The sequence below is a fragment of the Garra rufa genome, chromosome 8 (genome assembly GCF_049309525.1).
Source record: "Garra rufa chromosome 8, GarRuf1.0, whole genome shotgun sequence".
NCBI lineage: Eukaryota > Metazoa > Chordata > Actinopteri > Cypriniformes > Cyprinidae > Garra > Garra rufa.
The window spans coordinates 12386382-12402445 of NC_133368.1; the positions used below are offsets into that span (position 1 = coordinate 12386382).

The window sequence follows — 16064 nt, forward strand, 5'->3', positions numbered from 1 at the left end:
AATATGACTCCAGTAGATACCTTGAGATGTTATACTGTATTGTATTATGTTAAAAAGTATATTGTACTATATATCATGTTATTTTAAACTATTTTATAACTTCTATAGATACCGGTGTTATATTATATCATGTTATGTTATATTATGTCATGCTATTTTAAACTATAATTTAATAATGGAATTCTGTAGATACCTTGGGAGGTATTATATTATATTATATTATATTATATTATATTATATTATATTATATTATATTATATTATATTATATTATTTTAAACTATATTATGACTACTGTAGATACCTTGAGAGGTATTATATTATATTATATTAAAATTAATATTATATTATATATATATATATATAATGTTATATTAAATTATCATGTTAATTTAAACTATATTATAACTTCTATACATACCTATATTATATTATATTATATCATGTTATGTTATAATATATAATTTTATGTCATGCTGTTTTAACTATAATATGAATTCTGTATATACTTTGAGTTATTATATTATTTTATTATATCATATTAAAATTATCTTAAGTTATACTATATTATCATGTTGTTTTAAAGGAACACTACACTTTTTTTGGAAATAGGCTCATTCTCCAACTCCCCCCCGAGTTAATAAGTTGATTTTTACCGTTAGCATAGATCATTGAATCCTATTAGACCAATAGCATCGCGTTCAAAATTGACCAACGAGTTTCCATATTTGTCCTATTTAAATAATATGGCCGTAATATGGCCGAAGCAGGTGGAGTATTATCAGAAATGAGTTCCCAGCTAGTTTAGCATTTGCACATGTGCTGCGTGGTATTACTGCTCCTGCTTCGGCCATATTACGGCAGCAAACTTCCTTGACTATTACGCCGGAATGGGAGTGTAGTTCCTAATCTTATCAGCCTAGAAAATTGAAGCTTTGCATTTCCACCGGTCTTAGTACACGATATAACTACAGAAGAGTCAAGTTTTAAATAGGACAAATATCGAAACTCGTTGGTCATTTTTGAACGTGATGCTATTGGTCTAATAGGATTCAATGATCTATGCTAAGCTATGCTAAAAGTGATATCGCCAGAACAGGAGAACGGCTGAATGGATTTCAAAACGGTAAAAATCAACTTATTAACTCGGGGGGGAGTTGGAGAATGAGCCTATTTCCAAAAAAAGTGGAGTGTTCCTTTAAGCCAGTGTTTTTCAACCACTGTGCCGCGGTACACTAGTGTGCCGTGAGAGATCGTCAGGTGTGCCGTGGGAAATTATTCAATTTCAATTGGTCTAAAACATTTTTTGAAAACTAAGAAGTTATTGTCTGCGAATAATGTGCCATTGTCGAGTGTCTGCGCTGTCTAGTGACACCGGCAGAGTAATTATGTCATACTCTTCCATATCAGTAGGTGGCACTGGCAGTAGATAGCTAATTGCCTGTTTATTTGATTCCTATTCAAGGCACTTTGATAAGAATGACTGTATATTGTTAATTGCACTTTTTATTTGAAAGAAGAAGAAATATGAAAGATCATAAAATACTTTTTTCTTTGTGTTTATTTGATTCCTGTTCAAGACACTTCAATAAGAATGGCTGTATTTTGTTAATATAGGCTACAGAGTTTCATTTTTTTACAGTTTCGATTGTTGGTGTGCCTTGTGATTTTTTTTATTTTTATTAAAAATGTACCTTGGCTCAAAAAAGGTTGAAAAACACTGCTTTAAGCTATATTATAACTTCTATAGATACCCTGAGGTATGGTATGGTATTATATTATATTATATTATATTATATTATATTATATTATATTATATTATTTTTTCTTTCAATGTAATTGTACTTTCTTAAATTCAAATTACACTTTTGCATCCGGTATAATGTCTCAATTCAAATTCAGGAATTGAACAGGAATTCTGAATGGCGCACAACCTCGGTAAACATCTTTTATGGCATTTGGATAGTCTCCATGTGTGATCATGGACGGGCTGGACTTTGCCTCTTTCTTCTCTCAGTAGAGGGTGTGGTGTGTCATGCTGTCCTCAAATGCTCTCCTAAAGTCGCTGTCTCTGAGCCTCCCAACTTACACAAACACTGCTATTCTTCTCACGAATATCGAGTCAATTTTAAAACAGTGTCTTTGTTTGAACTGGTTTCAGTTCAGAAATCCTGAGAAATGAATGGTACATCAAATATTTGTCTTCATGTGTCTAAATGCGCTGTTACTTTAAAGCCTCCACTGAGTTTTCTTTGCTAATCAGTCGTGCTGCTCTGGATTGATGTGGTGTGAATTGTGTGTGTGCGAGAGAGGAGGTAAATAAAGCTGTGTCTGTATCAGGTGATTAACTCGGAGGGCACCTGGGTTCAGCTGGATAAGAACAGCGTGGTGGAGTTCTGTGAGAGCGATGATGGGGAGGCGTGGTCTTTGGCCCGAGACAGAGGGGGAAACCAGTACCTGCGTCATGAAGAAGGTAAAACAAACCCTCCTCTCACTTCCAGCCTTATCCATGGCATCCCTTGTGAAAAAAGTGCACTTAATTGTATTATATATAACTTGTTGATAATATAACCTTAATGAAATAAAAGACAACTTAAAATGTGAAAAACCATGCATAAACCATAAGTTGAAATATAGCTGTTAGTAATTGATGTTTGTTTGTTTATTAATGCTTTGTTTCTCTCTGAAACAGAGCAAGCGATTTTGGAGCATGGAGCCCAGACCCCTCCTCCCAGCCCATTCTCAGTCCAGGCGTTTAACAGGGGCATGGGCGGCTCGGGAGCTCAGGGCTTTGACTACGGCATCAACAACAAAGGTGAGAGTAAAGATCCTGGAGAAATCCTGAAAAAAAAAGTGATTTATTATTGAGTGACTTTAACACCTTTGTTTATTTGATAAAAGTTCATTTGCCAGTTGCTCATACCATGTTCTAGGGGTGGGCGATATACCAGTAGACACAATTAACCAGTAGAAATTTGTCAACCGGTAGAGATTTTTAAAAAAACAAGTGATTTTAAACCATTCAAGCGCAATCAGCAGCGAAAGAGACCTTATTTCCCTAAATGCATGGGCACGTAAAGATGGGAGTATTTATTTTTACATAAACACACTTGGATGTGTCAAAGTGCCCCATCTTTGCAAGTATCCTTGTAAACACAGTAATTAAGGTCTTAAGGGAAAGCAATACACAGTACTGTTTACATATGTAACAGATTATTGAATTCAGGTAGCTCCTAAAGTGACAGCAGTCTAATATTCCTGCTGTATGTCATTCATGTTAATTAAACAATAAAAGAGAGAAAATCTCTCACTACTCTTGACTAAATCACTGTTGTAACTTTAATTAAATATATTACATATATTTAATTTACACAGTGAAGAATATGCAGTGTTTTTATACAAGTGGTTACTTTATACAATGTATGTAGCATTTCTTATTTGTTCTACTGTAGTAGCTTGTGAGTTTGTTTTTAATTAAGGCTAGTATTTGTTTTTTGTAATACTGACTCTGGTGACAATGAAATTTCTATGGTATCACAAATTTTTATATCATAAAGACCTATATATATTATAAAACGACTATATCATGATATACATTGTTATCATGAAATAAATTGAACCCTAACCTAACCCTAACCCTAACCCTACCATACATATGTCATATTTGATCAGATATATATTGGTAATTTATTTCCTGATGTTAAATGTTACTTCATAACATTGATGCCAATTCAACAGTAGTAAAATAGCCAGTCATCCACGATTTTTCTGTTGTATTCATATTTTAGTAACTGCGATTTCTTTAGGTGAAACTTTTTAGGTAAAAAGTAATGTAAAAAATGGACCAGAATTATTATTATTATTTTTTTTTTTTACTAAACATACAGCATAATCCAAATCTTGGGGTTGGTAATATTTTTAATGTTTTTAAAAAAAAAGTGTCTAATGTTCAAAATATAGTAAAACAGTGTTTTAAAATATTATTACTTAAAATAACACTTAAAATGTATGATGTTTATGTTTAATACATTTCAAATGTAATTTATTCTTGTGATGGCAAAGGTGAATTTTCAACAGCCATCATTCTAAATAATGCTGAAAACAGTTGTGCTGCTTTGTATTTTTGTGGATATGCATTTTTTAAGGATTCTTTGATGAATAGAGTGTTTAAAAAAACAGCATTTATTTGACTTTCAATCAATTAAATGCATCCTTGCTGAATAAAAGTATTAAAAATCTTACTGACCCCCAAATGTTAGTGTACACCACCAGTCAAAAGTTTTTGAACCTAAGATTTTTTTTTAAATATTTTTAAAGTAGTCTCTTCTGCTTATCAAGCCTGCATTTACTTTTCTATTTGAATATATTTTAAAATCTAATATATTCCTGTGATCAAAGCTAAATTTTCAGCATCAATACTCCAGTCTACAGTCACATGATCTTTCGGAAATTATTCTGTGTTGATTTTATGTTCACGAAACGTTTTTTTATTAATATCATTAATATTTAGAACAGCTGAGTTATTTTTTTTTTCATGATTCTTTGAATAGAAAGAACTAAAAATCAACATTTATTTGAAATAAAGCTTTTGTAAAACTGCCATTCAAAAGTTTGAAGTCAGTATAATTTGTTTTCTTTTTTTGGCAAATAAATGCAAGGATGCTTTAAATTGATCAAAAGTGATGATAAAGACGTATAATGTTACAAAAGGTTTCTATTTCAGATAAATGCTGTTCTTCTGAACTTTCTTTTCAAGAAACCTGACACACCTGACATTTTTTAACAGTAATAATAAATGTTTTTGAGCAGCAAATCACAATATTAGAATGCTTTCTGAAGGATCATGTGACTGGAATAATGATGCTAAAAATTCAGCTTTGAAATCACAGGAATAAATTATATTTTTAAATATATTCCACTAGAAAACTGAAGAAAATAACTATTTAAAATAGTTATTTTAAATAGTCAAAATATTTCACAATTTTACTGTTTTTGCTGTAGTTTGGATTAAATATTTGCAGCTTTGAGAGCAGAAGAGACTTCTTTTAAAAACATTACAAATCATACTGTTCAAAAACTTTTGACTGGTAGCGTATACTGCACATATAATTGGATCTTTTAAAATCCTTATCTAGTAATCACAAACAACAGGAAAAGTCTTGGAAACGTCATGGAGCCCTGGATTTAGTGGACATCAAATCAGGGTCTTTTATTGATGTAATATACTGTATGACCCCTGATTAATAAGCCAACACAATCTTTTGTCTTAATTGAGCTCTGTGCAATCAGAGTAATTGTGTTCTGCATGCTGTGATCTGTGTGTCCTGGCTGTCGTCTGTGGCGTGTGAAGGCATCATTGTGTGCATGGGCAAGACTCTGTGTGCTGCAGCTGGGTCTTACCCATTTATTGTCCACTGCCTCTCACCATACTGTTCTCATGCACCGCTGCTTAGTGGCGTTACCCATAGACGGCTGTCTGATGGGTCCTTCATCACCTCTTATACTTAATAAAACCCTGGTGCTTAACTAAATGCTCCTTGACTAAAAGTCAACATGAAGTTAATACTAACCTATCAAATGTAACCAATCCAATCAGTTCTTGAGATAAAATCAATTCCCAACCCACTTCCCCCCCCTCAATAAACATTGCATTATGAAAGTTTTTTTCATGTTGACTTTAACAACTTAATATTAAAAGAATTTCACTATAAAAGGGATGAACGCATAGCATTGGCTTTGTCTGCCAATGCCTGACCTGTGACCTTGTAGGTGTTTCACATGAAAACCTGACCTACGGCTTTTCCGCCCATTCCTTATCCCCCTCACGTTGGTTCAGCTGACCCACTCACACACTCCATTCCTTCCAGTGAGCGTGCTTGTGTGGGGCGTTAAACTGACGAGCGTTTTGTATGGCTCCTTTTAAGGATCATATAAGCTACAGCACTCCCATTGTCTTCCGCATTGCAGGTGACCGGCTGAGTGCCATACTGAATTCCATTCAGTCTGGGCCTTTCCTCCCAACTCCTTCCATACTTGAGCAAGCTGCCAAACCTCCCTCTTCCCTTGTCCACAGCCCATTTGTGTTTGGACAATCCCTTTCCCAGCAGCCTCAACCGCATCCACAGCTTCCGAGTAAGTCTGTCCGTCTATAAGGTAGTGGCGGTGCTTGCTTGCACAGGTGCTGCTTGTTCTTGTCTTAAGCGCTTATTTGTTATAGTGTCCCGTAGGTTGTTGAGATTCGTTCAGGCCTATTTCCCCTGCTTTTCTGTCGGCGTCCACCCGCTTGCTTGCTGTGTTTGAATTGGTGATTCTTTTCTTTCTCATCTCAGTGGCCGAATAACATTTAAGTTCTGTGTTTCTGTTGTAGCTACTAACAATATCTGTGTTTCATGTCAAATGTTTCTGTTAACTTTTTTTGCTTGCTACATGTACAGTGCTTGATTTGATCCTTTATTAGCTTAACAATCACCAAGAGGTCCAGGAATCTGTCCACGCAATCAAAACCGTGCAGTGCTTTAGCATTGCATCCCTCAGTGTAATCCACAATGGGTTTTTTTGGGATATTTAAGGCGCAAGTGTCTCAATATTTTCCACAGCCAGAATACTCTGAATCTGCATTTCAGATTTATTACAGTTTTTCACACTCTTCTGCCACCCTCCTTGCACTGGTTAATGCCCAGTTTTATTTTTTAGTCTTGTGCCTGCTTCTACCAGTCTCTGTCTCTCTCACAGTGTCTGTCCTTCTACTTGTTGCTTTTTCTCTATTCATATGTCTTTCCTAGTACCTAGATGCCCCTCTGGCCCTGTTTACATCCACCGTGGGTGATTCTATTACCATTCACAGAGCTTTGATGAGGTTGCATACAGGGCCATCTCAATTCCTTGATTCAATTCTTGTACTCGATTATAAAAATACTGGATATGACACAATTCATAGATGAAAATCCATGAAACGCATTAGACCATTTTCTAAGGCTTCTTAATATATTAATTCTTGATTTAAAAATCATAATAAAGTAATACTATTATGAAAATTATACAGTGCAGGTTTAATTTATGCACTTTAATTATTTACATAGATTTAAAAGGCTGTTGTTTGATTAAGTTTATTTTTATAACCTGAAAAAAAAAAACATTTATAATTACCTGATAACTTGATTAATCGTCAGAGTTATCAACCTATACTCGATTACTAAAATAATCGCTGGTTACATCCCTAGTTGTAAATCATTTTTGTGATCCAATTTGGAGGTAGTCTGAAACACACCACGTAGCGCTAGTTGTGTAATACTAATGCATCCCAGGCATCATCCACCTGACTTCATTGTTCAAAACCAAGGGTTTTTGAAAGGAAAGTTCACCCAAAAATTAAAATTGTCATTAATTATACACCCTTGTGTCGTTCCAATTCCTTAAGACCTTTGTTCATCTTTTTAAAGAAATCTGAGAGCTTTCTGACCCTTCATTCACAGCAACACAAATGACACGTTTAAGAACCAGAAAGGTAGTAAGGGCATGGTTAAAATAGTCTGTGACATAAGTAAATTAAGCTTAATTTTATGAATAACAATTTTATTCAAAAATTTCTTCTATTCCGCGTCAGTCTGCGATCCGCTATCACAACAGTTCCTGTGGAGTCTGACAAGGAAGAGAAGAAATTGTTGAATAAAGTTGTTGTTTTCTTTGCTCACAGAAAGTATTCTCGTAGCTTTATTAAATTACTGTTGAACCCCTGTGGTCATAGAATAACAATAACACAGATCTAAAATGCCCAGTTAATATAGGAGCTTGACTAAAATAACAAGCATTTCACTTAAGGCATCATATTTGGAAGCAAATATAATATGAATACTTTATAAAATGGCCTCAGAAGCACATTTACTGCATCTGTTTTTAACACATCAACTGATATTGTAAGTTATACATGTAGTCACAAAATCTTTAACTCTCCCCTTGAAAACAAAGCGGTCACAGACCAATTTAAAATGCATGTAAATAAGTGTAAACTGCAGTCTCTTAGTTCTCCACTTGTGATTAGATCACCCAAGACGATTGTTAATATCAAGTGTAAACAGGGCTAGAGTCTTTCCCCTCATACACTTTCTTCCACTCACCCCGTTGTTCATTGACTCACTTCTTTCTCATTCTCTGATGGTTTTCCTTGGTTCAAGCCTTGTTGCTTACTCTCCTTGCCACTGTTTTCCGCTGTAGATGCTTCATCACGCAGCCTTGCTTCACGTGAGCGTGTGCACAAAAGCAGTGCGACCGGCCCTGGCACCGCTCTCTCATCTCTTGTTCTCAGACAAAAGGGTGGGTAATGCATGTCTTCTCCGGGGAGCACCCTGGAGACTCACTACAGGGAGGGGTTTCATGTCATCCTCTCTTCCACAGTCCATTTATTTCCCCTCTTAGGCATGGCAACAGAGTATGTAGTGCTTTGGAATATATATGGTGACAAACATTTCCCATGACCTGGGTGCTTTCCATTCGCATCAGTATTGCTACCTTAAATACTTTGATGAATACTTGAATTCATATATAAATAAATGTTGGTCAGTAAATTAAAATTTAAAGTCATTCTTGGATTTCAGTGCATTCTTGTAGATGCCGTTTTAAAGTTTACTTCTGTTTTACTTCTTGTTTACTTCCGTTTTGTTTCTAAAGTTATGTTGTAAATTACATTTTCAAGTGTCTTTTGTCTGTTTTTATTTTTTTCTTCCTACGTATGTGAAAAAGCCTGACAAGTTTTTGTGGAGTGCCTCCTGCACCAAAAAAGTTCCACATTGGTAACTGTTGGTGTGTTACGATACGCAGGTGACAGGGATAACATGGCCAGTCGATCTATGTCTCCAGGCAGCAAGCATCGTCAAGAGAGTCGATCCTCTAAAACGGACAGTCACTCTAGCCGATCTGTCGACCAGGTGAAGAGCAAGAACAATGAGAGTCTGTCTGCCAGTGAGGCCCTCATTCTCAAATCAGACACTGGGAAACTACGGTCCGACTCTCACAGCCGCTCCCACTCCCCTAACCACAACACTCTACAAGCTTTGAAAGCAGATGGCCGAACTTCAGGCCTTAGAGCTGAGTCTCCAAACCCTGGCTCTCGTTCCTCCTCACCCAAACAGAAGACCTTCAGTTCAGGCAGGTCTAGCCCTTCCAGCAACAGTTCCCCACGTTCATCCTCCCCTCATGATAAGAACCTGCCCTCGAAAGTTAGTCCTTCTTCGAAAACGCACCTGGACCCTCCTCGTGAGAGATCCAAATCTGACTCCTATACGTTAGACCCCGACACTCTCCGAAAGAAGAAGGTTCCTCTCATGGAACCTCTGAGGGGCAGGTCTACATCTCCCAAGCCAAAAATTTCACCCAAAGAGGGCAAAGGAGGAAGCAGCAATGCTGAAAACCGAGCCCCATCTCCTCATGTAGTTCAAGAAAACCTTCACAGTGAAGTGGTGGAGGTGTGTAGGTCCAGCGCCTTGCTATCCAACGATGAAGCCAATGATGAAAACGCAGAGTTGCAAAATGCTGAAGAGGGCTCCTCCAAGGTCCACTTTAGTATTGGAAAAGCCCCAGTCAAAGAGGAACTTGAAAGTCGTTCCTCACCCAAAGTCAGCCGTAAAACCTCCAGCAGACACGTGAGACCTAAAAAAGACAAATCAGGGCCACTCTTTAAAGGCGAAAACGTGCGTCCCACTGAACCTGCCAAGCAAGCCATGTCGCCTTCCGTTGCAGAATGTGCCCGTGCAGTTTTCGCTGCCTTCTTGTGGCACGAGGGCATAGTACATGATGCCATGGCTTGTTCATCCTTCCTCAAGTTCAACCCGGAGCTGACAAAAGAACACGCACCCATCCGTAATTCTCTCAGCTGCCAGCAGGGCTTTGAAGAGAAAGAGAACAAACTGAAGAACCGCCACTCTCTGGAGATCTCCTCGGCTCTCAACATGTTCAACATATCACCACATGGACCAGACATTTCCAAGATGGGAAGCATCAACAAGAACAAAGTTCTGTCCATGCTCAAAGAGCCACCCTTGCCAGAGAAGTGCGAGGATGGAAAAAGTGAGGTAGTCTCCTATGAGATGACCAGCCACTCCTCTATGAGGTCCAAGTCCATCTTGCCTCTCACCCTTCAGCACCTAGTAGCCTTTTGGGAGGACATATCCATGGCTACCATTAAAGCGGCTACACAGAACATGATCTTCCCAAGTCCAGGGTCCAGCGCTATCCTTAAAAAGAAAGAGAATGAAAAGGACGGCAAGAAGACAAAGAAAGAGAAGAAGAAGAAGGAGAAAGCCGAGGTACGCCCCAGGGGGAACCTCTTTGGGGAGATGGCGCAGTTGGCTATGGGAGGCCCTGAGAAGGACACCATCTGTGAGCTGTGTGGAGAGTCTCACCCATACCCTGTTACGTACCACATGAGACAGGCCCATCCAGGTACAGTGTCTTCAATTCTTGGGTCTTACTCCATTCTGTTTTATTCAGAGCAGCTGTAAAGACCAATATATGGAGATCAATCATCAGTTTCTATGTTGTGTTCTTTCAGGTTGTGGTCGGTATGCAGGAGGACAGGGCTATAACAGCATTGGCCACTTTTGTGGAGGCTGGGCTGGTAACTGTGGAGATGGTGGGATTGGAGGAAGCACCTGGTACCTGGTGTGTGATCGTTGTAGAGAGAAATACCTGAGGGAAAAACAAACAGCTGCCAGAGAAAAGGTATGTCAGTCTTGACCAATGTAGGGAAATGCATAATGCATAATTGTATACTTCTTCCTTGGGTTCAACCCTGTGGTTCTTGGTTTAGGTGAAGCAGTCAAGGAAGAAACCTCTCCAGGTGAAAACCCCACGGGCTCTGCCCACGATGGAGGCCCATCAGGTGATCCGTGCCAATGCACTGTTCCTGCTGTCTCTGAGCAGTGCTGCTGAGCCTAGTCTGCTTTGCCATCACCCACCTAAACCCTTCCACTCACATCTGCCCAGCCTCAAGGAGGGAGTGTCTGAGGAACTACCTAACAAGATGGGCTGCCTCTATCTGCAAACCCTAGCCCGGTAAATACCTTGTGTTCACCTTGATCACCATTGCCAAGATTGTTGTAGTGTACTGAGTATCTCATTGAGTCTTCTCAATGTCCTTTCACAGCCAACACACGGAGAACTTTGGGGCCTATCAAGATGACAACCTGTTTCAGGATGAGATGCGTTATTTGCGTTCTACGTCAGTCCCTGCTCCCTACATCTCGGTCACTCCAGATGCCTGCCCCAATGTTTTTGAAGAGCCAGGAAGTAACATGAAGTCCATGCCTCCAAGGTACTGTAACAAGCTTCCCATCTCTCAAAGTGCTGTGTTCTGTGAACATTTAACGTTTTGGGTATGCTTGTCTCTGTATGATTTCTTTTTTCACTTTGTTCCCTTAGTTTGGAGACAAGTCCAATCACAGACAGTGACACAGCCAAGCGGACAGTATTCCAGCGCTCATATTCAGTGGTGGCCTCTGAGTATGATAAGCAGCACTCAGCCTCTCCAGCAAGGGTCAAAGCAGTGCCGAGGCGCAGGGTGCACAGTGGGGATGCAGGTAATGTTGTGTCACTCTGTACAGCACAGTTACAAGTGCCTAATTAATTCAGCTAATTACCATTATTACCATAATGACAGTGACTGAGGTCCTGAGGCTCTTATTTACACTAGGTGTGCTTTAATATCATTTGCATTTGGCAGATGCTTTTATCCTGTTTATTTTGCATTGATTGTATACATTTTTAGTAGTTCTTACAATCTATGAACTTGCCATTGTCATTGTCATAGCAGAGTTTAGACTTGATTAATTGAAGTTTTAAGTTCACTTTTAAATTTAATTTGTAAATATATGTTTTCTTGATGTTTTGTGTTAAAGGGGTCATGAACTGCCTTTTTATTGTTTTGTAATGTCTCTGAGGTCAACTTATAATGTTATCAAGATTTTTTTTTTAAACGTACATCCTCGTTTAGAAGTAATAGGCTATTTTTTGATATTTTGACCCCTTCTTATCAGAGAAGCTGTAATAACAGACAAAGCAATTATGACCACGTAATAAAAACAGTTACTCACAACATTACTGTCGGATCCAATATAGTCGGCACAGCATTGTCTTTTAGATTCAATCTTTCTCAAAATCCTGCATCAGACTGTGTAGAAAAATGGACCAAGTTCTTACTGACGCAGTCTGGAACTTTATTAAAACAAAGTTCTTTTACTCTTTCCCTAATGTTGGTGTCAGATGGAAAGCGATGCAAAGACATTTTTTTCTTAACTTGGCACAACTTGTTGTCTTCAGAGCCATCTTTATCATTTGGTTTCTGCGTAGACCTGCGTTTGTCTCTCTCATTATTTACACTACTTGCACGAATCAGTGTGAATTTAAAAAATGTTCAAAAGTTTACATCCATTTATTCTTAATACTGTGTTGTTACCTGAATGATCCACAGTTGTTGTTTTTTTAGTAGTGGTTGATAATGAGTCCCTTCTTTGTCTTGAACAGTTGTTTGAACTTTGAACTGCCTGCTCTTCTTCAGAAAAATCCTTCAGATCTCACAAATTCTTTGGTTTTTCAGCATTTTTGTGTATTTGAACCCTTTCCAACAATGACTGTATAATTTTGAGATTTATCTTTTCACGCTGAGGGACTCATGCAACTATTACAGAAGGTTTAAACACACTGATGCTTCAGAAGGAAACTTTATTGTAATTTGAAGATCAGGGTAAATTTAACTTATTTTGTCTTCTGGAAAAAAACATGCAAGTAGCCTCTGAAGGGCAGTACTAAATGAAAAAAAAAAAGATATTTAGGCAAAATAATTGAGAAATGCATGTTTTTTTTCCATCTGAAGCATCAGTGAGTGTTTGAACCTTCTGTAATAGTTGCATATGAGTCCCTCAGTTGTCCGTAGCAAGATTAGATGGATCATACTGTCATTGTTGGAAAGTGGGCAGTTTAACTGTTTAGGACAAACAAGGGACTCATGAACAACTATCACTAAAAAAAACAGCTGTGGATCATTCGGGTAACAACACAATATTAAGAATCAAGTGTATGTAAACTTTTGAACCAGGTAATTTTTATAAATTCAAATGTTAGTTTCTCTTATGGACTATATGTAAACATCTTTCATGTGAAATATCTTATTCAGGTCAGTACTAAATAAAAAAATAACATGCATTTTGTATAATCCCTCTTATTTTGTTAAAATTATTACCACTTAGCAGATTCTGAAAGGGGGGTGTAAACTTTTGACCTCAACTGTATGTCAGAAGTTTAAGGGATTTTTGATTTCTCAGTTCATGACCCCTTTAACTGTTAAACCGATTTCAAAATGTGAGTTAATTTCTGCTGGTCTGTACAGAAGTTGGGTCATCACTACTTCGTCACCCTTCTCCCGAGTTGTCTCGACTGATCTCAGCCCACGGCTCTCTCAGCAAGGGTGAAAGGAACTTCCAGTGGCCTGTGTTGGCATTTGTTATCCAGCATCATGATCTAGAGGGTCTGGAGGTGGCTATGAAGCATGCACTTCGCAAATCAGCCTGCAGGGTGTTTGCCATGGAGGTCAGCGATGTTCTTTCAGACATTCTCTTTGACCATCTATCTACTTTCATTTCTCTTCTTCCTGTCCTAAATTGTACAGTCATAGATGTTGTTGAACTATGAATTAACTATGGGTTCCTATGATCATGGAAACCTGAAAATATAAGGCAATTTTTAAACTGTGATTATGTCTTGAAAAGTCATGCAAATTTATATATACAGAATTTTTGTGAAGTTGAGTGAAGTCGGTGTATCACTGTTGACTATAAAAGTACTGGAAATGTATTGGTCAGAAGTTCTGGGAACTCAACGCACCTTTTGTTCTGCATTTCCTTCTCAGGCTTTTAATTGGCTTCTGTGCAACGTAACCCAGACCACCTCCCTCCACGATATCCTGTGGCACTTTGTGGCGTCTCTGACTCCGTCTCCCTTTGAGACGGAAGAAGAGGAGGATGAAGAGAACAAAGGGAACAAGGAGAACCTCGAGCAGGTTTGGCCTTACAACAACACTGCTAATTAGCAAGTTCTTATTCACAGAGGTTTTTCTGACACAGCTTTTTCCTTCTTGTTTCTTGCAGGAGAAGGATTTAGGTGTCTGTGAGCACCCCCTGTCTGACATTCTCATCGCAGGAGAAGCAGCTCATCCGCTGCCACATACTTTCCACCGTCTGCTCCAGACCATCTCTGACCTCATGATGTCACTTCCCAGTGGAAGCTCACTGCAGCAGATGGCCCTGAGGTATCTTCTGTCTATTCATAGAAAACCTATTAAAAAAAGTGATGGCAAATTTTAGACATGCAAGCACAACTTATGTCTTCAAAATGTACAAATCTAGTGTTTGTTTGGCTGTTTCAATAGGTGTTGGAGTCTTAAATTCAAACAATCAGATCATCAGTTCCTGCACCAGAGTAACGTATTTCACCACATCAACAACATCCTGTCCAAATCAGATGATGGGGACAGTGAGGAGAGTTTTAACATCAGCGTACAGTCGGGATATGAAGCGATTAGTCAGGTGGGAAAGACTTTATTTCCTGTTGCTTATACGTGTATGCATTTGGCAGAAGCTTTTATCTAAATTGGCTTTCATTGCAATCAAGATATGCATTTTACTTTTTATTGTATTGCAGGAACTTTGTGTGGTGACCTGTCTGAAAGATCTGACCAGTGTGGTGGACATTAAAACGTCCAGCCGACCAGCCATGATCGGCAGCCTGACTGATGGCTCCACTGAGACGTTCTGGGAGTCTGGAGATGAAGATAAGAACAAAACAAAGAGCATCACTATCAGCTGTGTGAAAGGCATCAATGCGTCATACGTCACTGTCCATGTAGACAACTCTCGTGACATTGGAGTGAGTTTACAAACTATTGTTCTTAGTTTTTCTGTCTATTCTTTGTTAGTCAGTATATTATTATCACTCTCTGTGTTGGCCAACTATTAATTCTGTATACATTTTATGAAGTGTTCAAAGTTTATAAGGCCTATATAACCTTTAAACCTTCAGATATGTCATTTTGTCTGACAATTTTTATAACTTGTGCTTTGCGTTCTGTCAGAATAAAGTCACATCAATGATATTCCTTTGTGGGAAGGCTGTGGAAGATCTCTGCAGAATCAAACAGGTGAGACTTAAATGACAGAGATTATCTGTGAACAGATTTACAGTTCGGTAAAAGGCAGAAAAAATTCTTAACGCATCCTCTGATCTATACTTATGTATATGACATTAAAATATTATTTTTTTCACTCCTGAATTAATATTTCCTGATAATTTACTCACCTCATTGTCATCCAAGATGTTTAGGTCTTTCTTTCTTCAGTCGAATAGAGATTAAGGTTTTTGAGGAAAACATTCCAGAATTTTTCTCCATATGGTGGACTTCAATGGTGATCAACAGGTTAAAGGTCCAAATTGCGGTTTCAATGCAGTTTCAAAAATGTTTTTTATACAGTGAAACTATTGGTCGTTTTCTAAAAAATATATACTTTTTAACCACAAATGCTTGTCTTGCTGGGGATTTCTCTCCATATAATGGACTTCAGTGGTGCCCCCAAGTTTGAACTTCCAAAGTGTAGTTTAAATGCCATTTTAAAGGGCTCTAAAGAAGGAAGAAGGGTCTTATCTAGCAAAACGACTGGTCATTTTTTAAACAAACTGACAATTTATATACTTTTTAACCTCAAACGCTTGTCTTGTCTATGTCTGTGTTAGGGTATGTTGAAAAACTCTGATCTTGTTTTCTTCCCCAACTTAAAAATCACCCTACATCGCTGCAGAAGTACCGACCCAGTGTTTGCAAAGAAGATGAAATGCCCTTTACAAAAAAAAATGTAGAATAAAGCGATGTAGGATGATTTTGAAGTTAAAGAAGAAAACGAGATGGGAGTTTTTCGACATACCCTAACTGTAGTGACCCGGATTACACAGACTACGCATTGCAGAGATGAGACAAGATGGGCATTTAAGGTTAAAGGTATATGAATTGTCAATTTATTTCGAAAATCG

General features: G+C 38.0%; 1 protein-coding gene across 1 annotated transcript in view; it reads left to right on the plus strand.

Annotated features, from left to right (window-relative positions):
- mycbp2 (MYC binding protein 2) overlaps nt 1-16064 on the plus strand; it is a 136329-nt gene that overhangs the window by 100040 nt on the left and 20225 nt on the right. Inside the window, 13 exon segments of the mRNA XM_073845931.1 lie at nt 2340-2472; nt 2692-2814; nt 8814-10433; nt 10543-10712; nt 10801-11045; nt 11137-11304; nt 11412-11569; nt 13375-13574; nt 13894-14043; nt 14132-14292; nt 14413-14569; nt 14685-14909; nt 15115-15180. Coding sequence (XP_073702032.1) covers nt 2340-2472; nt 2692-2814; nt 8814-10433; nt 10543-10712; nt 10801-11045; nt 11137-11304; nt 11412-11569; nt 13375-13574; nt 13894-14043; nt 14132-14292; nt 14413-14569; nt 14685-14909; nt 15115-15180 — 3576 coding nt within the window.